This window comes from Staurois parvus, unplaced genomic scaffold, assembly GCF_062004578.1.
Source record: "Staurois parvus isolate SC_StPar_1 unplaced genomic scaffold, SC_StPar_1.0 ptg000226l, whole genome shotgun sequence".
NCBI classification, from domain to species: Eukaryota; Metazoa; Chordata; class Amphibia; order Anura; family Ranidae; genus Staurois; species Staurois parvus.
Genome location: NW_028318022.1, coordinates 3,933,004 through 3,957,519, shown reverse-complemented (window position 1 = coordinate 3,957,519; position 24,516 = coordinate 3,933,004). Strand labels below are relative to the sequence as shown.

Below are 24,516 nucleotides of genomic sequence, written 5' to 3'. Positions count from 1 at the left end.
GAAAACACATGAAAAGGGAGGTCAGCAAACGAATGGTGATTTAGATTTCTCTTGTGTTCATTTAATTTAGCAATTTACAGTATTTTTCACACCTGCCTACAACTTTTGCACAGTACTGTACTTTAGTTTAAATATGTATATGTTTCATTCAGAATAAAGTGTTTCTTAACTACTACGTCAGCATTGGGCATATAGTTGAGGACGTGCGTGCGCACGGCTGGAGTCTACATGCTGATGTCACACCACCATTTCCGAAGTCCTGATCGGTGGCCATCTTAGTATGTATGGCTGTGACTGTTTGTTTTCTTTTTTCCACATGGAAGATATTTTATGTTGCTTTTAATGTAACTATTTTAAAACCATTAAATACTACACTGTATATGATCCTCTGGGCTCTGTGTGGTGAGCATTTTTCTCTAGGCTCCTGGTCACATTGATAATGATATTAAAGAGTGAGAAACTGAGGTTTCCCATTGGTTGAGTGCATGGTGGAGGAGGACCTTGCACAGGAGAGGAGCACTATTTGGGATTCAGCACTATTTGGAATTGTTTGGAGAGATTTCATATAGGACTATCACTAGAAGGACTTTTTATACTATTGCACTTGGCACTTTGAAGAGCAGCATTGACATATTAATATTGATGCTCTTTCACTAGGAGTTTCATTCATGTTATTACACTTGGCACTTTAAAGAGTACCTTTTACATATTCATTTGCAATATTGTATTCATTTATTTTGGTAATTACATGTTGTGCATAATTTTGGATATATGCTTTATGCTCTGCATCACTTTGATATACAGTATATGTATTTATACTTTAGTATGTCACTTCCTTTTTAGTGCAAGGAGCTCCAGCTCTCTAGCACTCACCATTTACTTTTGATTACTTGTTTTTATCTACTTTTGTGTGGTATATGCAGGGGTGGACTGACAACTCATGGGGCCCCCGGGCAATTGGGGATCATGGGGCCCCTGTGTCCTTTCCCACACTCAAAACACACCCAAAAAAGCCTATAACAGATACCAGGAGCATTTTATGGGGCCCTCTACTGACCCCCGGGCTCTCGGGCAGTGCCCGAGTGCTCGAATGGTCAGTCCGCCCCTGGGTATATGACTAATTATTAGGGAGAATGCTGTATATATATTTTTTTTCTATAATTTGAAGTGTTATCGATCTGCCAGGACAGCAATTAAAGTGAAGTCAAAAGGTGTCTCATGAGATTTGGAGTGATATTTGGTGCTATCACTACTGTGCTGCTCAATGTTTTCTTTGCTAGGGGCATTAGTGCCTCTACTAAAATGGCTGCACAAACAGAGATCGGTGAAGAAAAGGAAAACCGCAAGCAAAACTGGTGACTAATTTACCCTTTTGCATGCCTTTTGTGGGCAAAGCTTCTAGAGTTCAGTTTCTCTTTAGTCTTTGTGATTTTTTAATATGGATGTAATTGCTCCTGCCTATTGCTTCCCTGGACGTTAATGTAATGATGCTACATAATCATCACAGGGAGTTAAATCTAAAAGGCAATTATTGTAATTGTGAAGTATCTTTTTAAAATAAGACAATACATGCAAGTATACTCATACAATAACTATTGATAGATGACATTTCCCATAACTATTTGTTTACTCACAACTGGAATAGCCATATATTTTCAATTTAAAAAATTGAGAGGACCATTTATAAAGCTTTTTATATCAGAACCAAAATGCTAAGGGTGTTCTGGAAAGATCAGTGTGCAGATGTGCATAGAGATCAGTTTCCAATGCAATTTATAAAACATATTGCTTATAGTAGCAGAAATATTCCTTAAGTCAAATTTTAGATTTCATATCTGTACAAGATAACATTTTTCTTAATGATGCCCCCTTATGTGAGCAGGAAAAAAAACTATTCTAAAGACAGAAATGTAGTTACTGTATATTTTATTTTATCGCTGTCAGTAGCACTGTCATTTGTTATGTGCCATTTGTATGGTGCACACTTGGAATGCATCACACCACTCTTTGACTCACAAATTGAAACACTTGTTGCTGAAGACTCACAGATATTGATCAAAATGTTATATAATTCTTGCGATGGTAAGATTTTATTGAAATATATACTCGTCTATTTAATAATAATTACTAATAAAAAAAAATACGCAGTCTGCCACAAACATTAACACAGCAGGTTTTGTCCATCCTGTAACATAGTTTTAGTGCCCACTGATCTTGTACATAGATCTGTAATCTTTTCAGCACCTCTTACAAGCTAAGCTGTGTGGAAAAAGTGGCATTTGCAGGACTGGGTGGTTGCTTACATATTTTATTCACATTTCCTAAACCTTTTTTCCAAAGGAAAAAAAAAAACAGTTGCCCAGCGACATAACTAGAACCTTCAGGGTTCTAGTTCACATTAAAGGGCTCCCTGCCCATCAGCCGTGGCCCTTCCTTTTAAGCCTGGGGCCCTTCCCATTGATCCTGGTTCCCTTTATTCCTTAAGTCCTCCTTCACTTTCCCCAAATACCCCTCCCAGCACAATCACTCCTTCTTCCCCACCCCAGCACTTATCTCCACCACCCTCAATTCCCCCTCCCATCACAAATCCTCTTTCCCCCCAATCACCTCTCCCAGAATAAATTCTCTTCCACCCCCAAAATCCCCCTCCCAGCACAACCCCCATTCCAGTACAAATTCTCCCCTATTCAATTTCTCTTTGCTACTTCCCCCAGCACAAATCCTCCTTCCCCCAAATCTCCCTCCCAGCACAATTCCTCCAACCACTTCTAGCACAAATCCTCTCTCCCAAATGCACAGCCTCCCCTCCATCCCAGAAGAAATCCTCTCCACACCCCTAATCCACTCCAGCACAAAATCTTTTAACCCACAAATCTCCCCTGCCCCATCTAAATCCTCACGAGCACAAATCCTGTTTCCCCCGAATACCTACCTACCAATTACAGGAAGTAGAAAAATTGCAGATCTACTGGAAGAGTCATCTGGTAATAAACATGTTACAGGGGAACTCAGAAAAACAAAAACTAGCATTTGACTGCATCTTATATGTCATGTTGCTCATAGTTCCACTTTAACCACTAGGCAACCGTGCTATAGCCAAATGATGGCTATAGCACGCTTGTCCAGTTCTGGGAGGGCGTCATATGATGTCCTCCCAGAACGCACCCTCCTACGTGCCCCCTGTGGTGCACACAGTGGATCACGTGATGTGGTAAAAGGCTAGTCACAGCGACATTTTACCACGTGATCAGCTGTGTCCGATGACACAGCAGACCATCGGATAAATACAGTTACCGGTTATTGGCTGCACTTTCCTCACGCTGTCACAATGTGAGGAAAATGCTGCTGATAACCGGTAATTGGCAGAGAACAGATCCGCACGGATCATCAGGGCACTAATTATCAGTACCCTGATGATCAGTGCCACCTAGCAGTGCCACCCACCTGTGCCTATTAGTGTCACCCACCAGTGCCCAGCAGAGCCCCCCCATCAGTGCCACTCATCAGTGCTGCCCATCAGTGCCGCCCGCAGTGCCCATCAGTGCTACCTATCAGTGTCCATCAATGCTGCATATCAGTGCAGCAGCATCAGTACCACCTATCAGTGCCACCTATCAGTTCCCATCAGTGCTGCTTATCTGTGCTACCTCATCAGTGCTGCCTATCCATGCCACCTCATCAGTGCCCATCAGTGGCTCCTATCAGTGCCCATCAGTGCAGCCTTATAATCACACATAAGTGAAGGAGAAAAATTACCTGTTTGGAAAATGTTATAGTAGAAACAAAGAAAAACGTTTTTTTCAAAATGTTTTGCTCTTTTTTTGTTTATAGTGCAAAAAATAAAACAACCAGTGGTGATTAAATACCACCAAAAGAAAGCTCAATTTGTGAGACAAAAATGATAAAATTTTTGTATGGGTACAATGTTGCATGACCGCACAATTGTCATTCAAAGTGCGACAACACTGAAAGCTGAAAATTGGCCTGGGCAGGAAGGTAGTATAAGTGCCCAGTAGGCTAGTGGTAAAGGCCAACGTAAAAGACAGCAAATACACACATGCTTGCTAGCAAACAGTATATATGTTTAATTTACTAATACTAAAGACATGTACCTTAGGTCACCTGTTATTGGTTTATATGATATCTAATAAAGACATTATTGTTTTGTAACTTTACGACAGCATTAGAAACATTTATTTTTAAGACATGTGGAGAAAGGATAGGACATCTGTCAGTTTTCTATCCCTTTTATTGTTAATTGTGACCCTGCTGAAAGATTTTCCCTCACTCTCTGACTCAAGAACCACCATACCATGGACATAATGGGCACATGGACATCACTAAAAGCTGCCAAAGGTTCTAACCTTTCGCAAATATACCAAAACAACTAAAGTGTTTTCAGATGACTTTTATGGAAAAATTTAAGCTGAAGTGTGATCTTCTTATATTTTGTCTTCTCTGGTTCCTCTTTTCCCCCTCATCAACTATCTAATGAAATTCTAAAAGAAAACCTTTTAATTGTTATTACCTTATGTTAGACCAAGTGAAATCATCACTAAGTCTCTGGGCTTCTCTATGCAATGTAGATGTCTATGGCTGGTGTGAGGAGACAGCAGGGTGCTGTACATAGCTTTTCAAAAACATCCCAGCATCCTGCATTATGACTCCCCTGAAGGGCCTTAACTCTGAATGAGATTTATCAAAATGCCATGATAGGTGATAATCAATCTGGAGTGGGCAATGCTAGGCAGGCTGATTTTGCATGGTAATGCCTATATGTGATGCTGAGCCTCCATGAGTGAAAGAACTGAAATGCAATGAGTGAAAGAGGTGGATTAGGGGACAGAAAGGCTAAGGAGGAAAGATTTTGCTGAACTTTTCCCAGCCAGAAAATGAGGGAGGCTTTATCTAGCTTGCTAAAGCTTCTAATGCATACTGTATAAGACTCGCAGTGTGCAGTGAAATTAGAGCAACTTTAAAGCAACTTCAGTACAAGAGAGGAGCCTGTACAACTGTGCAGGACTAAAGGTAAGAATGGAGTTCATCTTTTGAGCTTAACTATAAGATTTAACCCACCAGAAGATTTACTCCTCTTCTTAACCAGGCCATGCTACTTTAACTGACTATTGCACTGTCATTCAACACTATACCCAAATGAAATGTATGTCCTTTTTCCCACAAATACAGCTTTCTTTTGGTGGTATTTGATCACCTCTGCAGTTTTTACTTTTGTGTTACAAACAAAAAAAGACTGACAATTTTGAAAAAAATCCAATATTTTTTATTTTCTACTATAAACATATCCAATAAAAAATGTAAAAAATCTAATTTCTTTACAAATTTAGGCCAAAATGTATTCTGCTACATATTTTTGGTTAAAAAAACCCCAATAATCGTATATTAATTTGTTTGTGCAAAAGTTAGAACATCTACAAACTATGGGAAATATACTGGAATTAAAAAAAAATGTTATACTAGTAATGGCAGCGATCAGCAACTTATAGTGGGACTTTGATATTGCGGTGGACAGTTTTACACTGACACTTTGTGGGAACCAGTGACTCTAATACAGTGATAAGTGCTAAAAATATGTTCTGATACCATTGGTTGGGAAGGGGTTAACATCTACGGTAATCAAAGGGTTAAATGTGTGCCTAGCTATGTGCTTGGTGTACATTAGGTGGTGCTGGAACAAGAGATAGATCGTGTTCCCAGCTCTGCAGGGAAACATGATCGATCACTTTCACCTGTCACAACAGAGCTGTGCCTCTTTAAACATAGGTACAGCTCTGTTCTTCCTCCCTGCCCAATGATCTGCGAGTGCCGGCAAACATCCGTTTACCGGGACTTGCAGATCGGCTTCTGCTGTGACAGTTCACAGCAGCAGCGATCCGCCAGCGGTGTGTGCGCGCCCCCCCCCGTGGGACTGAAGTGCAAAATTATGTATATACTGTACATGATTTTGCACAGGAGAGCCACCGCTTTGTAGTAGTAAAACTGCTATAGGGCAGGGGTAAAGAGGTTAATAAACTTTAAATAGTTCACTTGGACCAAGCTGGTCAAAACAAACTATTTCCTTCACTAACAAATGCTGCAACTGTCAGTACTGTAAGAACTGTATGTAAGTTACATACAGTATACTGGACTTTGTTCTGGCAGCAGGATTGGAACTTCCCATCTTCCTCCTAGAACAAAATAGAGTTAGGCAGGAGCTGCTCAGCCATTCAAAGAAATCTTTGTGATTAAATGAATGAATACACAGCCTCCTCTGATTGGCTGAGGAGGTCATGATGTCATCTATCTTCATTCCCACCTCAGCCAATCAGAGAAAAACGTGTAATAATTCATAAAATATAAAGCAGCACTCAGCCTGATTTAATTATGTTCAGGGAGAGGGACATGAAGTGTCCATCCCTCTGCCAGAACACAGCCCTGTATACTGTACGTAGTTGATGGAAATAGCTAGTAAATAGGATTAGTGAAGGAAATCGTTTGCTTGGACCAGCTTGGCTCAAACAATTAGGCTTTAATACTTGATGTGTCAGGAATTATCAGTGGTGACTGTTCCTGTATAATATGTCTATTTGATATAGCTTACCTAATAGTTTTCCCTGGATCTGCTTCAAGAATCCAAGTGCAGTGTAGATTATTTTCATATGGTGATGGATAACCTGGAGACAGAATGCGCCCTGATGCAACAGCATAAATCCGACCTCCACATTCAGCTGCAAAAATAACACATGCATTAAAATTTTTGTTTACTTCAAATCTAATCTAACAAAATAATTTAACTGCTATGTTCTTAAAAGTATTTTTTTTATTTTGAACCAATTAACAAACAATCCAATGTTTAGGAATTCAGGCATGTCATGTACAGTACATACATAAGCAAACGAGGTTGATTTACTAAAGAACTACATTGAGATTAATTTATGAAAGGAATAAGGACTGTTTACCCAGCAATGTGACTCTGCACTTCACTTACTAAATCATCAATTTATATGCAAGTCAATATCTTTTTTTCAAAATTTCCTTATGTAGGGTATTCAAAGTAAAAAGTCTCACTTTAAGTTTTTCATTTAAGTGAACATTCACTTTGAATCCTGAACATATACTGTCTCAAGTATATATTAATGTTGTTAAGTGAAGGTTCAGAGCATTCACTGTAAAGTGCATATGGGATAAGTAAATATTGTGTTCACCTCAATCATTCAATCGCATGCTATCAAAAATCTTAATTTTCCTTGGGCATGATTGCCTTATTTAGAGTATATATCTTTACTTTATTCATTTAGCTAAGAGAGCATTTACATTGCAAAGTAAACCTTCTGTGTTTGTTAGGCAAATACATTTATTTGTATTACAAAAGGCCTAAAAAACTGAGTATTATTTGTAAAATATAGGAACTTTTTTGTGTTACCAGTGCATGTTGGTAAAGGCTTGTTCCACACTCTCCGATCTCCACTGAGACAAGTCAGTATGCTGCTTCCATGCATCGTGTAACCTGGGTTACAACTATACATAATAGTTGTATCAGCAAAGTGACCCTCATCACGAATCTTGTAACCATAGTTTGGTATTCCTGGATCCTCACATTTTATTAAATCAAAACCTGTAAACAAACAAAGCACATGTATAATTATATGAAGCAACCAAATACATTTTTATAGTTTTATATATTTTTAAAATACCTTTCTTTTTATATTGGATAAAAAAAAATGTTAGGACTTTAGAAACAAAATGTGCATAAAACTGCACACAGTAAATATATTTGAAGTAATTAAAGGATAAGTTCACCTTTGGGAACATGTTACACATTCTACCTGTTTTTAGGATGGAACATGTACCATGTTCCCATGGCTGCAGCTGCACGCAATATCCCCCCTCCCTCTGACAGATAATACGGGGAGAAGTTCCCCCGTACTATCTGTCAGATTTGAAAACAGTGTGTGAATGAACTGTAGGTCCCAACAGCCTTAGTGGCTGTCGGATTGTAGTTTTCAGTGAACAACCACGGCCCTCTGGAGCGGCGTGGCAGCTTCCTTTCAGTATATCTGCTTGCTTGTACATCCCGTATGGCAGGCAGATATTCTGACAGGTCTGCAGGAGACCTGCATGGCATCAGCAATCTACTGATCGCTGATGCAATGCTTTCCATGCTCCTTTGGACAAAAATAATAAATGTACATTTTTTTACCTGCAAAAAAAATGTGCATTTATTATTTTTGTCCACAAGGGAACTTATCTTTTAACCTAAAAGATTGCAGCCTTTTCCTTGCAAAGACTCGATGGATGCATGTTTGTTATATCTGTTGAATACAAAATCTAATTTATACCCTATATTTTATGTTTTATAGCAAAAAGTAAAAATATTGTTTGTTATTTTTGGTAAATACCAGCAAAAGAAATCTCTATTTGTGTGAAAAAAAGAATATAAATTATATGTGTACAGTGTTGCATGACTGTGCAATTGCCAGTTAAAGTAGTGCAGCGCTGTACAGCAAAAAATTACCTGGTTATGAAGAGGGGTGAATCTTCTGGAGGGCCAGTGGTCAATTGCTGTTATTTAAAAAAAATTTCCACATGTAAAAAGTATAAACTATATTTTTTTTCTTGTTTAAAATGACGTTAACATTATGATTCTGTGGGTCCTTAGGCCCCTTTCACATGGGCATTCCGTATGTCCATTTTTCATCTGCGTTTACAGAAGTATTTTTATGGACATCCATTAAAAATCCATTAATGTCTGCATCTGTTAATATGTTTTTTTTAACAGAAGGAAACCCTATTTTTCTTCCATAAAAAAAAGGAATGTGCGAAAAACGGATGTAAACATAAAAAATGAACAAAAAAACTGATGAAAAATGGATGTAAACAGACAGAAGCATATTTTATAACAAGACTAATCTTTCTTTCTACTATCCAGGTTACTCAGCAAGTGTGGGGGCAGGGACAGCAGGGCAGAAGGACAAGATGTATTACACTTTACAAGAAGTTTTTATGGAGAGAGTTCACTTTGCAAAGAATACTCAGAAAACCCTGCATTTTTGCTTTCACATAATTGGATGAAGGAAGTTAGCATAGATTTACCTCATTCACTAAGCTGAGGGAAAATTCCCTTGCAAGGTGAAAACTCCAGTCTATTTCCCTTTAACTTTATGCCACTTTTCACATGATCATCATTGCATTCTTATCGATTGTTTACATATACAGAAATAAAAAAAAGTGCATTTTTATAATATACCAGAGTGAAAAGGCTGTACTATATCTTATTTAAGTATGGTGAGTATGATTTAAAAGATAAGTCCTCCTTTGGGAACATGTACCATGTTCTCACTGCTGCAGCGTCACCCCGATCCGCTCCCTGTTGTGACAGCGAACCGGGGATCTTCTCTCTAATCTCACTGTCACAATTTTTAAAAAATAAACAAAAACATGGCAGTGTGGGGCTCTGCCCAGCCACATTATTAATTCACAGAGTTCTGTGAATGGGAGAACTACAAGTACTGACAACCTTTGCAGCTGTTAGCTTGTAGTTCTCAATGAACTAGTGCTGTTTAGTTCTCTAGGTTGTTCATTGATTCTTTTTTGGCAGAGTGTAAATGCCTGCTCATACGAGGTACAAGCAGACATCTTACACTGACAGTCTGCAAGAGCCCTGCATTACACCCATGATCTACTGATCGCAGGTGCAATGTTTTTCAGGCTCCTAACAAAAAAATAACCCTGTACATTTTTCTACCAGCAAAAAGATGTGCATTTGTATTTTTGTACAAAAAGTTAACTGATCCATTAAATAAAGAATGTCTGTGTACAGTGTGTGTGTGTGTATATATATATATATATATATATATACATATATAACTTTTCATTTACTTTTTGCAAATGTACCGGTTTAATGAAATGTGCGAAAATTTAAGCTAAAACTATATTGGTGAAAAATGTACAGTGTGGTGGTTTTATTAAAGCTGTCAAGTTATAAGGATACAGTGTTACTGTTTTGTTATTAAAGCTGTCAAGATACATAAGACTTAGGTGTTATGAAGTAGTTTTAAATCTTGGGAGGCCAGGATTTTTATAATAAGTTTTGGATGTGTGATCAGATAACAATGTTCATGTATGTTTTTTAACAAATACATCTATTTTACTTTAGACTAAGCTTCTGATTTCAGCAGTTAGGATTTTTTTTAACATTTTTCTCTCTTTTACAAGACCACATATTACACAGAACACAACAAACACATATTACAAAGCAATATATATATATATAAAAACACAAACATGATTAACTGCTTCTGTGATGCCCTATAGCAGAAATACTGCTACAGGGCGGCACGGGTGCGCAAAATCACGTATATATACCTGATTTTGCAGTTGCGGGTAGGGGGCCCTACCCACGCCACCATTCACGGCCTCGGCTGTCAATCACTGGGTCCCGGTCAGTGATTTCTTGCCGGCATTCGGTGATCACCGAGTATCTCTGATGGCGGAGAGACCTGTGTATAAACAACACAGATCTCTCCCCTGTTAGCTGCTGCACACTGTTTTGTATGGCTCTGCATAGCAGAGAGATACAAAGCAATATGATTACACTGTAAAGCACTCACACAGCACACAGTGAAACAGCACACAGTTAACCCTTTGATCGCCCCCTTCCTGCCCAGTGCCATTAGTACAGTGTCAGTGCTTTTTATTAGCACTGATCACTGTATTGGTGTCACTGTAGATGTCAGTGGCAAAGTCAGTTCCCCTCCCAAGTGTCAGAATGCCCGCCGCAGTCCTGCTATAAGTTGCTGATCGCCGCCATTATTATTGAGAAAAATAAAATTGCAGTATATATACCGCCATTTGTAAATACTATAACTTTCACGTAAACCAATTAATTTACACATATTGGGATTTTTTTTTGCAAAGACATGTAGTAGAATACATTTTGGGCTAAATTTATTACTGGACATTTTTAATAGCAAAAAGTCCAAAACATTGTTTTTTTCTAAAAATTGTCAGTTATTTGTTGTTTATTATTATACAGGATTTATATAGCGCCAACAGTTTGCTCAGCGATTTATAGCGTAATAAATAAAAAATGCACAGGCGATCAATTACCACTGAAAGAAAGCTCTATTTGTGGGAAAAAAAGATATAAATTTCATTTTGGTGCAGTGTTGCATGACTGTGCAATTGTTAGTTAAAATAACATAGCGCCTTATTGCAAAAAATGGCCCGGTCAAGAAGGGGGATAAATACTCTGGAGGGCAAGTGGTTAAAAAAAGAGGGCTTATGAGGGCAATATTATACAACAAAACTTTAGATACTCTTTAAAAAAAAAAAAGAAGAAAAAAAAGAATCAAACTGGCCACTTTGCTTGTTTGTGAGTATGCATTTGTAGTATGCATTTGTGATCAATTTTTTAAATAAGTTTGTTATCATGGTAATGCATGAGGAGAGTGCACCCTCTTGTGTTTTTCCTCAATATTTTCAAACTAGTCAGAGTGATTGCCATGGCTCATAAATATCTTTTACGGGTACTTATATGCAGTGCTTACATACTGTACTGTCAGGGATCCAGGTATGACCATAGATGTGTAGACTGACATAGGAAAACAGCAGGCTTCAAGTATGGTGAGAGGATAATAAGATTTATTATTACCTGCACAAAATAAACAAACGCAGTGCAAACAAAACCAAACCTTAACTAATACTAATATGTACAAGGCAGCAGGCAAAGGGTAGTCAGGTCACTCGCCGGGTTTGGTAACGGGGGTTCAGATCAGAATAGGCATTTCCAGAAGAGTAGTCAAACGAGCCAGGGGTCAGAGCAGGAGAAGTCAGCAGAGGTCAGGATCAGGCAGGGTCGGCAACAAGTCAGATAGGCAGAAGAACAGGAACAGGAACACAGGATACAAGGTACAGGGGCTCATGGGAAACAACACCAAGGCACTGATTGCAGGCCTGGTCCTGCTTAAATAGACCTCCTGCAATCAGCCTCAGGTGATGGCTTGATTGCAGGAGTGAGACCCTGGCTGCTGAAGCACCCTCTGGTAGGAGCTGGTACTGCAGCCCACAGAGCAAGTGAGCCACAGCACCACCAGTGGTGAGTCCATTCCTGACACTGTACAATTACATCAGGACCTGCCCACAAAAAGCTTACGATCTATGGTACCTATATATGCACACACATGCTAGGACAAATTTAGAGAGGAGCCAATTAATCTACCAACATGTATTTAAAGTTTTGGAGGAAACTGGAGTACCCAGAAGAAAACCCACGCTAGTACAGTACAAACTGCATGCAGATAGTTTCCTGACCAGGCTTCAAACAAGTGAGCCCAGTGCTGCAAGGCAGAATTGCTCTGTTAAATACATTTTTACAAATGTAAAAGTATCACAACTGGACTAATTCAATTAAAATTCAGTCGGTTGTCTGATGCACGAGTGCTCAACCTGCGGCCCTCTAGCTGTCGAAGCTTATGAAACGTTGCAAGGCTGACAGTTACAAGCATAATTCCTAAAAGCAGACGCATGATGGGCTTGTAGCTCCACGACAGCTGGAGGGCCACAGGTTGAGCACTCATGGTAATGCGATGTTTGCGGTACAAAATAAATAAAATGGTAATGATCACTTTTGTTGTAGTATAAAAATCCTCAGGGCTCTATCTGCTATGAGATGGCAGCCTCCGGTACTGGGTCCCAGGAAGAAAGAAGGTAAATGGAAATAAAAATATATCAAATTAAAGTTAAAATATATTTTCTTAACATCTGAACTAATTATTGGGAACTTATTTATGGGAAACCATAAAACATTTTAGTCATTTTTTAAGGGTTAAACATTTATAAATGACTGTTTTATATTTTTTAGCAGAATTTATGTACAAATCATTGTTCATACACAGAACAGTCTTGACACAGGATTCTCAGAGCACTATGTGTTTTCTAAAGAGAGAGCACAACAGAAATCATTTTATTTCAGTGATGGCTGGGGTTTTTTTAGACTGCAATAATAATGTATGTGCAGATTCATGGAAAAACAGCAGGATGGGCTGAATAGGAAATATTTGTCTGATTTTGCATTATTGTGTTTTAAGACTAGTATAGGCAATAGCTCTACAGGTAATAACTGTTCTCAAGACACATACAGATTTAAAGAATCTGAGCACGCAAATGTATCTATCACTTGTGAGAAAGAAATATGCTTTTGCATACAAAAGGCCATTTAACCTCTGACTGCTATCCTCAGAGACAATCTGTAGTTTGTAGAAAGGAAAAAGGTACTTGCCAGACCATACTGGTAGCTTTAAAACACAGTCTATTATATCTATGTTTCTATATAGAAGTGGGTTTTGACCTAACATTGAGCATAAGGTTGCTAAATCTGGAAATGAAAGCGTAAAATGGAAGGCTGAGGGACAACCATGTTTCATAACTGAAATCACTGTCAACCTTTGCCAAACCCACTGGTTTTGCCTTCTACAATTATATCTTAGGAGTTGGTAAAGGTGAAAAAAAAACATGATAGTGCATATTGTTGCACAGTCCTCTTGTAATGCAGTTTAACTTTTAAAATTCAAAGTTTAAACAAAATAAAGTTTAAACAAAACAAAAAATAATATATTTTTTGGCTGCCTTTTTTTTATTTTAGAATACCAAATTTATATTTGTTAATATCATTACAGTTGTACAATATATGTTAAACCTGGTACCTATATGGTAAATTGTGTTCAAGAGCAATTCATACCTGATTTTCATTCTTTGGATTTAGTTTAATGTAGCAGTTAAAGGTAGAAATAAAAAGTGAAATATACATGGAATTAACATAGTTAGTTCCTTCATTTTTAATGTTTTGCTCTTGAAATCAATGACTCTTTGGGGAATTGCTGAGACTGTAATCTCTACAGCTCTTTTCCCTAAGAGGTAGATTTAATAAGGCATTCAAGATCGATCGCTGGAGGCCTTTTGGCTCTGTTTAATATTTGATTTTAACTCTGATGACATCAAAACTGCAACTAACAAGTACTGTATATGAAGTCTTGCACATTATAGTCCTCATAGTTATTAATAGTTCATGAAAGAATAAATTGTCTCTTGCTTCATTCTTTGAAAATGTTTCACTGTATTTTCCTAATCAGTGTGTGTGTGTGTTTTTCTATACTGGATGGTTTTCAGTGTGTTTGAGAAACAAATGTATTGAAAATTTTATCAACTGGGGTTGATTTTACCTTCAACATCTTAGATATTAACCCTTTTCACTTATAAATATGTTTTCTTGTTTAAGATTTACAAGAGACAAACTTAAGAGACTAAAATAGACAGTCAGTACTGGGATTTTATTAGAGTGCTGTGACTCGCTCTACTTGGTGAAAATTTGATATTCGCTTGGTGTGTAGTTAGCTAGTTAGGGGAATCTTTATACCCTTTACTCTTTCACTGGAGGAGCCCACTTACTGTATTTTGTGGTCTAGTTCACATCTTTAACTGTAAGTTTACTCAAACTATCTATTTTCTCTGTTGTCATATTTTTGAATATGCTTTATTTTATTAATTGTCACCTGCTGGTGCTTGGATCCACAACACTGGAGGCATAGCTTCAGAGGAAAAACTTTTGACCATAGGCAGGTTGTCTTCCCATAAAGTGGCTTTAATTTGACATGTTGCTGACCCAAGCAAAGCTGCCCTTTGTGTGCGGCATGTCACCACATGTCTGCGCTGTACAGTTGTGTACACCAAAGTGCCCCCTGTTTCTGCCCCCCATTTGAAATAGCTGCCATTATTTTTTTTTATTCCTTTTGTTAAAAAACAAGGTCTGCCAGACCTACAGTGACAGGCAGTGGTCCAGCAAGCTGATATAGTGTTTTTTAAATGATTTTAAACAATATTTTGTATTCACAGATTGATTTTTTTATGCATATATTTTTATAGGTTTTATTGATTGATTTTCCCCTACATAGTCATCCCTGCCCTGTTGCAGCAAATAAGGACAGGGGGCAGTAACCTGGTTATGGCCTTTAGAAAAGTCCTAGACCAAAAACACCTGAACACATTTGGGTTGATATACTAAAGCAAAAAGTTTGTGCAGTTTGCAATGTGTTGTTGCTCCAGAGCTTAGTAAATGAGGTGAAGATTCACTTTGCAAAGAATACCCAATCACATGCAAGGAAAATACAAAAAAAACAGCATTTTTGCTTGCACACTATTGGATGATGGAAGCAGAGCTTCTGCTCATTTACTAAGCTCTGGAGCAACTGCTCTTGCAGAATACAACTGCAATTTGCAAATCAACCCTGTTGTGCCAATACAAAAAAAAAAAAAACAAGCAAAAACTAAACAATTGGGTTCCTTGGGAGATAAGGCTAGCAGCTCAGATAACAGCCTGGCAGGGGTGATAATGGTGACAAAAGAGGCACCACATGGTTCTTTGATGAGAAACAACTTTACTGGCAAGCATTTAAGATAATTAAAAAACTAAAATGTCAGCTGAGGTAGAAACTGTTACATATCAGCAACATGGAAAAATAGTATGAATATAATTAATCTGTGCATGGTCTTTGTCTTGCATAAAAAAGAAAAAAAAGCTAAAGAAAAAACATAAAAATTAGCTCAAGGGAAATAACTTTCAGTTAGTATGATGTATCCCATGTGTTGAGTCTTGTTCTTGTAGAAGAAACTTTCCTCTTTCCAAACCCCCACCCCCAGCACTGTAATCTTCTGATGTGGCAGAAGATAATACAACTAAAGGACTGTCATGAGCTCCCATTAAGAGAACTTGACTATGCTCACCCTTTCCTGCCAGGTCCACCATTCCTAGAAGCCATTCTATAGCTTTAGCTGAATATCACAGGATCTTCTAATGGAGAGGGCAGAACTAGAAATCATCTGTGTGTCTCCAATTCATTGATCCTGTGTCATTCTGTGCCTTACCAAGGGAAAACAAAATAGTTTATTGGAATCCTCTGTTCTCCCTAATGATTATGCATCTATTGAGAGGAAATAAAAGAGGGCTAATATAATGGTATCATTCTTTTTACCTTGAAGGCATACTCCCTGAGACCCCTCCAAGCTTTTTACAGGGTCTGAGAAAGTGGGATATTTGGAACCCACAAAACAATTTGTGATATTATTATTAGTATTATTATTATTATTATTATTATTATTATTATTATTAAAGAGACACAGTACAGTTATACAATAAAATGCAAGAGAGTTAAGAGGGCTCTGCTCGTAACTGTTGAGATCTCCCCTGCTACTGTCACTTAGGCTCTTGAAGTAATCTGATGTGACTACAAAAAAAATGGATTTATGTATTCATAAAGCAGGGTGGGAAAACCAATGTTTTACTGTGAAACAAGTGTTTTTTAATAAATTGTGGATCTGTAAATAGGCCACGATTGGCTCTAATAAGTTGTACTTTGAATACTTTAAATACATTAGCATACTTTTAATAGTGGTGTAATTATGTTACATGTATACTGATATGCACCTATAAAGTCCCATTTCTACTTTATTGTATTTATTTATTTATTTTTAAATTGCAGGGATGTTGCTGCCTTTCTGTATTGTTCCGACTGTATATCTTCACAGTATATGAGTAAATATAGAATTAAATATAAGATACTTCATAGGATACAGCAGTGTAAAATTTACTAGCAACAGAACAGGTTTATTTAGAGATAATAGACCTAACTGCTGTTTGTCACAATTTTATTTAATCTATAGAGATGGGGGTACTGAATGTGAGTAATAGCATGTGAAGTGATTTAAATTCACAACATATTTCACTTATTTTTTTTTTTCATCTAACAATGTCAAAAAATAAGCTGTTGGACAGACTGTCAGCAAAGCTGTCAGCAACTATCTAATGCAAGTATAGTTTGTTTAAGAAAAAGGTGCCTAAAAAGTGACACACTGGAATAATAATAAATGTACAAAGAGATAAAGTATCCCTGACAAAACAAAAGTGACTGAAGGTCCCACACTATCTTTCGGATGGTAACCATATAATATGAGCATCAAGAAGGCTCAACTTGGCTATATCTCTCTTTATAACTGTTGAAATGTGTAACTTGTGACACATTTATGACAACTTCACCCCTTATCTGGCATGTTACTGGGGGTCGTAACTGTTTTATATCAAGTCTGCTTGTGAAGTGGAAGAGGGACTCATAGATAGACATTGTTGGGGGTAGATACAGTTTTGAAAATGTTTAGAAAATAAATTGATGTGAGGCATAATTTTGTAGAGTCTATCATATATGGGGAAGACACAAGAAATTGTCATTAAAAATGCACTAATCCTTTTATGAGTTGACATTGTGCCCTGGGCAGGCATGACTGTAGAATATTTGGGAATGTGCGGAACTGGTTGTGGATCAATATGATAGCAGTTAATTGTTTTTGGTGATTCCCATGTCCAGATTTAGGCCAAAAATGTTTTTGATTCTGATACATTGATACAGTCTTCCATTGAAATGGTCTGGCATAACTGGCAATGAACTGCTGAGCATAAAAGTTACATTGCTCTACAATAAAATCAAATAAATCTTCAGGAAAAAACAAATAAAATAGTATGGTGGGATAACAGGCACTACAGAACTAGAGGGTAGCCACATAGGATTTAAAAGTGGCCCCGGAACACTAGTATGGGCTCCCTGGAACTAATTTGCACTACTTTTTCATGGCTGATGTTGCAACACCCCTCTGATAGTGCTTGCACCTCCCTAGCATGCACTACATTGGTAGTATTTGTCTCATGCATTTCACTGGATGTTTAAATCTTGACACCATAAGCCTGACTCTTTTTGCAAGTAATTCTTCATCTCCTTAATCAGAGGTGGCTGTTAACATGCCACTGCTTTTTCAGGTTTATATTCTGAATCCTAATTTGACTGATATTTGACAGGAGAAATGGTTGATGCTGGTGATTGAGGAACACTGCTATGTGCTACAGTAAGGGATCTATTTATAAAGTAGGGAATGTGACTCTCACAAACAATGGAGAACTATTCAGGTGCATGCATTTTAAATAGGAATAATTGATTCTCCCATAGCAAATGTTTGTGACAGTCACATTCTCTACTTTATAGATGACCCCTAAGTGTGCATTGGAAACACTTGAAGTCAGGGGCGTCCCTAGGGTTGGTGTCACCCGATGCGGTAAGACTTGGTGACACTCCCTCCGACGATCCCCGCAGAATAGATCGGATCTGCGGATTGAGCATAATGGATTGGATCCAATCCATTATGCTCAATCCGCAGATCTGATTCATCCTGCGGGGATCATCGACTTTCTTTGCAACTTACCTTTTCTTGGAGCGGGTCCGGTGTAGCGGCAAGATGTGTCTCCCATGTAGATATGTCCCCCCTGAAGCAACTGCAAATGTCCCGGTTGAAACCAGGACATGCGCAGTTGCTTCAGCGGGGACATATCTACATGGGAGACACATCTTGCCAATACACCGCTGTCACCCCGTATAGGTTGCATGCCGACAATCCCCGCAGGATCGTCAGCATGCAACTTATATGGGGTGACACTGGACCTGTTCCAAGAAAAGGTAAGTTGTAAAGAAAGCCGACGATCCCCGCAGGATGGATCGGATCCATGCTGTGGGGATCGTTGGCTTGCTTTACAACTTACCTTTTTGTGGAGCGGGTCCGGTATCACCTGGTGCAGACCGCACCCCCCGCACCTACCTCAGGACGCCACTGCTTAAAGTAGATAAGGGAGGAATCACTCTGTTTGCACAGAGATAAACTTTCTACCATGGCACTGAAAGTCCTATATTGTATGTATAAGTATTGTAAGTGTGTGTTGGAGACATATAGAATAGATAGGAAGACATCACAAAATGTTTGCAGGGAAAGATAATTTTTGGTGTGTCATAAGATACTCTAGTTGCTGATTTAGCTGCAACTCCTATCTTGATTTTCCTATGGGATTTTTTTTCAAGGGCCCGGGGGCAGTAGGGGGCCCCATGAGATGCCCCTGGTACCTTTTTCATAGGCTTTTTTGAGTTTGGGCAAGGACACAGGGGCCCCATGATCCCCTATTGCCCGGGGGCCCTATGAGTTGTCAGTCCGCCCCTGTGCAGGCCTAAAAAGAAGGGCAGTAGTTATTCATACACAGCTAGCAGGAAGTGAACAGGTCCTGCATCTGCAAATGAAATAATGTTACATAAACTATCTGATTCATAGGAATGGACTCCATTTGCAATTGCAATCCCAGGGTGGACTGCTGGCCTTTACTTGCACAGTAAACTGAACTTTTAAAATGCAGCCTTCTGAAGTGTGCATCAAATCTGCACAATGTCTGGCTTTTTTAATGTGAAATAATACATTGTAATATTTCTTGCATACTGCAACTTGACACACAAACAAGTGCTGTGTATTAATGAGTAAAAAACAAAAATATACAAAAAACTGCATTGCTAGTCAGTATTTTTGCAGTTAAACTCGCAAATATGCGCAAAAGCTCTAAAAATACATGCAAATGTTCAAGAATATGCATACATACATGCAAATGCAATGCTTCCTGCTTGTGTGAGTATACTCTCAAATGCACACAAGTTATATGCAGCTCATCCTCACATTTTTCTGATAGGAATGTCTGATGCTCGTATCTAAGTACAGTAAGCAAGAGGCCCAATGTGTTTTTCTTCATTAAAAACTGACTGATCTCCCACTTAGGAAATGAGGTATAGTAAAAGTTCTTAAAGAATGTATATGTAGTCACTACAATATTTTATTTTAATAAAGTAAATTAAAAGCTGACTCGTGTATGTCCTATTTAAAATGCAAAAGAACAAGCAATTTCTCGAGCACTCAAAAGGACAGTCACCAGACTGGGATATAGTTCAGGGTCTATGATTTCTCTTGGACAATGCTTTAGCAGTGCCGCCCTCCTCAGACAGGGAAATCAAACAAAAAGAACTCACAGGGGGCATAAACATCTAGTGCATTACCCAAGGTTTATTAAAAGAAACTAAATAGCAGATTACATAATCACAAAGGACATTAGTAATACACACAACAACAGTTTCTGATGGTCAACCAAGGTGGCAACAGGTAACCCAACTGTTGGTGATGTTGGCCACTAACGCATTTCGAGGACACATCTCTTTCCACAGAGCTCAAGCCACCAAATGTTACCCTCCTAATAAATGTACCAGGCACACTATAGCTCCACCCCTCTATTATGTGAGGTGTCGTAGTATCAGATAAGGATCCAAGGTCAAAGGTCATAAGAATATAACAAGTTTTTTTGCATAGAACAAACATTCAATCAGATACAAAATGTCACAGATGGGGTGATGTACATCATGCACGAAATAGCAGGCTACCGGAATCAGTTAGGACATCCACCTGAGGTTGTAAGTGCACGTTTACTGTGAGAGAATATCATGAATGGTTAATTTTCTAATCCGATTGAATGTTTGTTCTATGCCAAAAATCTTGCTATATTCTTTCTTCATGACCTTTGACCTTATCTGATGCTGCGACACCCTGGAGCTATAGGGTGCGTTGTACATTTATTAAGAGGTGAACATTTGTTGGTTTGAGCTCTGAGGAAAGGGATGTGTTTTTTTTTTGGTGGTATCTGCCCTGCTGAAAAGACAGCCTGGTGAATGTGCTTTATTGCTTTACACATAGTCACTGTAATATTTGTGATACTTTTTTCAGTAAAATAAAGACACTTTAATGTTGATTTTTTATTAAAGTTGGCTGTCGGTTTTCCTGCTCAAAATGTGGCATTGATAATTTGGGTAGTATCTATATTCACTTCAATGTTCTGGAAGTTTTTTTATTAGTGAAATAAATACATTCTAACTTTTGTTATTAAAAGCTGGCTGGTATTTGTCCTGTTCTAAATAGGACCTAGTGAAAATGCTGAAATAGTGTGCAGCCACTGTAATATTTTGCAAGGCTTTTTTTCCCAAATATTGTTATTTTTTGTTTAACCACTTGCCTACTTGGTACTTCTACCTCCTTCCTGCCAGGGCCAATTTTCAGCTTTCAGTGCTGTCACACTTTGAATGACAATTGTGCTGTCATGCAATATTGCACCCATATGAAATATTTTTTATATTTTTTTCACACAAATAGTTCTTTCTTTTTTGTGGTATTTATTCACCACTGGGTGTTTTATTTTTTGCTAAACAAATGAAAAACGACTGAAAATTTTGAAGGCAAAAAGTGTTTTTAATTTCTATTATATTTTAAAATTCTGCAAATAGGTAACATTTCTCCTTCACTGATGTACGTTGATGAGGCTGCACTGATAGGCACTGATAGGCAGGACTGATGGGACTGATAAGGTGGCACTGATAGGCAGCACTGATGGGCATTGACGAGGAGGCACTGATGAGGCTGAACTGATATGCAGCACTGATGGGCACTGATAGGATAGCATTGATGGGCACTAATAGGCAGTATTGAAGGGCACTGATAGGCAACACTGACTGGCATTGGCTGATGACACTGATTGGCGGCACTGATGGGAACAGATTGGCAGACCTGATGGACTCAGATTGGCAGCACTAGTGGGCACAGATTAGCAACACTATTGGGCACATTTAGGACTGCACTGATAATCAGGACACTGATTATCAGTGCCCTGATTATCAGTGAAGATATTTCCTTTCACAGTTGCCGGTTATCGGCAATACTTTCCTCACACTAAGACAACTGATAACTGGCAAGTGTGTTTACATGGTGATCAGCTGTGATTGGACACAGCTGATTATGTGGTAAAAGGATGCTGTGGTTGGCTCTTTACCATGTTATGTGATCAGCTGAGTCCAAAAGACATAGCGATCATAGGGACATGCCCCATGCTCATTGCTGGGGGCATGCAGATAATGCGTTCTGGAAGAACGTCATATGACATCCTCCCAGAACTGTATGACTTTGCTGTAGCCTTCATTCAGCTATAGCAAGGTCAGGAAGTGGTTAAAGGTTATGTTCACCTTTGGCAACATGTTACATGTTCCACCCGATTTTAGGATGGGACAAGTTACAAGTTTCCACTCCTGCGGCAGCACTCTGATTTGAGCCCTGTATATGACAGCAGCACAGGGAGAAGTTCCCTGCACCAGCTGTCACTTGAAAAGAGAATGGCCATGCGGGCACAACCTCATCAATCATTCTGTGAATGAATCAACCAGAAGTATAACATTTTTTGCGGATGTCAGCTTGTAGTTCTTAATGAACTACCATGGCATTGTTGAGCACTGTGGTAGTTCATTAATTCTTCTTGTCAGTGTTAAACTCTCTTTCCATATGATGTACGTGCAGACAGCTCACTCTGATAGTCTGCAGGAGTGCTGTATGGCACCAGCGATCTGCTGATTGCTGGTGCAATGCTGTCCTAAAAAAGAGTTAGTAAATGCACATTTTTTTATCTGCCAAAAAATGTGCATTTATTTTCTAAAAAGTGAGTTTATCCTTTAAGAGCTGGCTGGTGTCTTTCCTGCTCTAAAAGCAGCCTAGTGAATGTGCTTTAATAGTGAAGCCTAGTGAATGTGCTTATAAACAAAATATGTGGACGATAAATATGAGGCATAAAATGTGATTGTGACAGTAACTCAAATTCAGCACAGTTGCATGTGTTTTAAGCTATGGTGATTGATTCAGATTCTGTGAATGTTTGGTGAATGTCACACTCACAGCTTTATCAATATACACGTAACCCTTATTCTGCAGCCAGACACATAGATGGCTTCCTCCCAAAGATAACTTTCTCTGCTGTTCATTAAAACACTACAATGTTAAAATTTGAACAAGACATTAAGAAATCATGGACTCTGACTTTATTTCACAATCTCGAAGAAAGGAATTTTTTTGATGAGAGTGAGACTTGTGCCAGAGTGCCAGAGTAGGGTGAGTGGCATAACGTAGCCCCAGCTGGATCTTCAATATTAAATTATATACCACATCAAATATCTGAGACAAGACAGCAATGCTGTTCTCAAAACTGTGGTCTTTGTTTGTGCTACAACTGGTTTTTCACTCGTACTTGGGCTGTGTGGTGCGCCAACAGAGTGCATAACCTTTTCTTACTCACTCAATGCAGAACAAAAAAGGGTTTCCCTTTACTGTTGTTCATTTTCCCTATCAAAACAATATGACTTACAAACAGTTAATAAAAATGTATGTATAGATATTCTTTAAAAATGTTTGTCAATCAAATCTCTGGCATTAAAGTTTTTATTTCGAAAGCTGGAGATATTAAAATATGAAACACAACATGTGTAAAACCTATGACAGCTATATTTTTGTATCTGTCCTTTCTATCCATAATTCTGACCCTAAAGCTGTGTGGTAAGAAGCAATGAGAATGGTGTACAATATTAAGGATGTGTTTGCCCTTGAATACCCTCATTAACAGGCAAGAATACAATTCCTAGCTATAATAAAGGCAGGGTGCAATATGTATTTAATGTCACTTGTAAGGTTAATCAAAGATTGCCATCAGTACAGCCCAGCGGTGTTACACTATAGACCCAAACAACAACTTTCTCTACAAATTCTGCCTGCTGTTTGGAGGACAGTGGAAACAGGACCAGCTGTGAAGCTCCTAGGGCTACATCTTCCTCATTCATGAGAACAGCAGGAATCTCTGCAAGTCAGGTTTTAATTGAGAAGAATATGTCTCAAAGATACACTGATGTTTTTCTAAAACCTCTTTTTGTCCTGCCAACGTATATAAAAAGTTAATCCTACTTTTTAAACCATCTCTGACTGCTGAAATGTGTAAAGGACAGAAAATATACATTCAGAATAATATGACAAAAGTTGAAAACGTATTGCTTTCAGCAGTGATGCAGCAATACATACATCCTTTAGTAGCTGTTTCAGAGTAGGTTGGAATGATATTGAGTTAGACTATTCATTTTGAGTCAACATCATCAAAAAACTATGCAAGTGAAAAGCACAAAGCATTAAGACCAAGAATGTTTTCCTACCAATAATGGGGTTTTATTCCCTTACCACAGAACAACAGCTGTGGTAATGGGTTTCTTAGTGAGACCATCTGTAGATGTGCATACTATTATATATTAATGCAATAAGACTGATGTTTATTTCTATAACTACAAGGTATATACAGTATCTAAAATGATTAAACTGGATCTATTATTACAATTACCACTTAAAAGTTTAAATTAAAAAAAGACATCATTGTTTTTGTAAAGAAGAGAAAGGAGAGAAGGAGAAGCTCCTCTATGTGCGGCATAACACTTTATTTTAGTGTAAAAGTAGGAACACTCACATTTATGTGGATTATTACAGGCATGTTATTGTAAGGTGTAACAACAAAATAGAACGGCTGTCACTGGTTCCCACTGTGTCCGCGTCTCGCTGGAGCAGCATGGTGGATGGAAGTAGACAGCTGTGGAGCCAGGCGGGCACGTATCCCTCAGAGGCAGCTGGAATGCACACTGGAGCGCAAGGTCGGTGTGGGCGTGATGATGTCAGTGAACCCAGATGCAATGCGACGCGTTTCGGAGCATGCGCTGGCCTCTAGTG

At 38.4% G+C, this 24,516-nt stretch overlaps 1 protein-coding gene across 1 annotated transcript in view; it reads right to left on the bottom strand.

Moving 5' to 3' along the window:
* The window catches only part of CSMD1 (CUB and Sushi multiple domains 1), a 2,075,474-nt gene that overhangs the window by 515,373 nt on the left and 1,535,585 nt on the right, over nucleotides 1-24,516 (bottom strand). The window contains exons 24-25 of the mRNA XM_089679519.1: nucleotides 7,421-7,612; nucleotides 6,599-6,725 (exon numbers count right to left, since the gene is read on the bottom strand). Coding sequence (XP_089535645.1) covers nucleotides 6,599-6,725; nucleotides 7,421-7,612 — 319 coding nt within the window. The remainder of the gene's footprint in view (nucleotides 1-6,598; nucleotides 6,726-7,420; nucleotides 7,613-24,516) is intronic.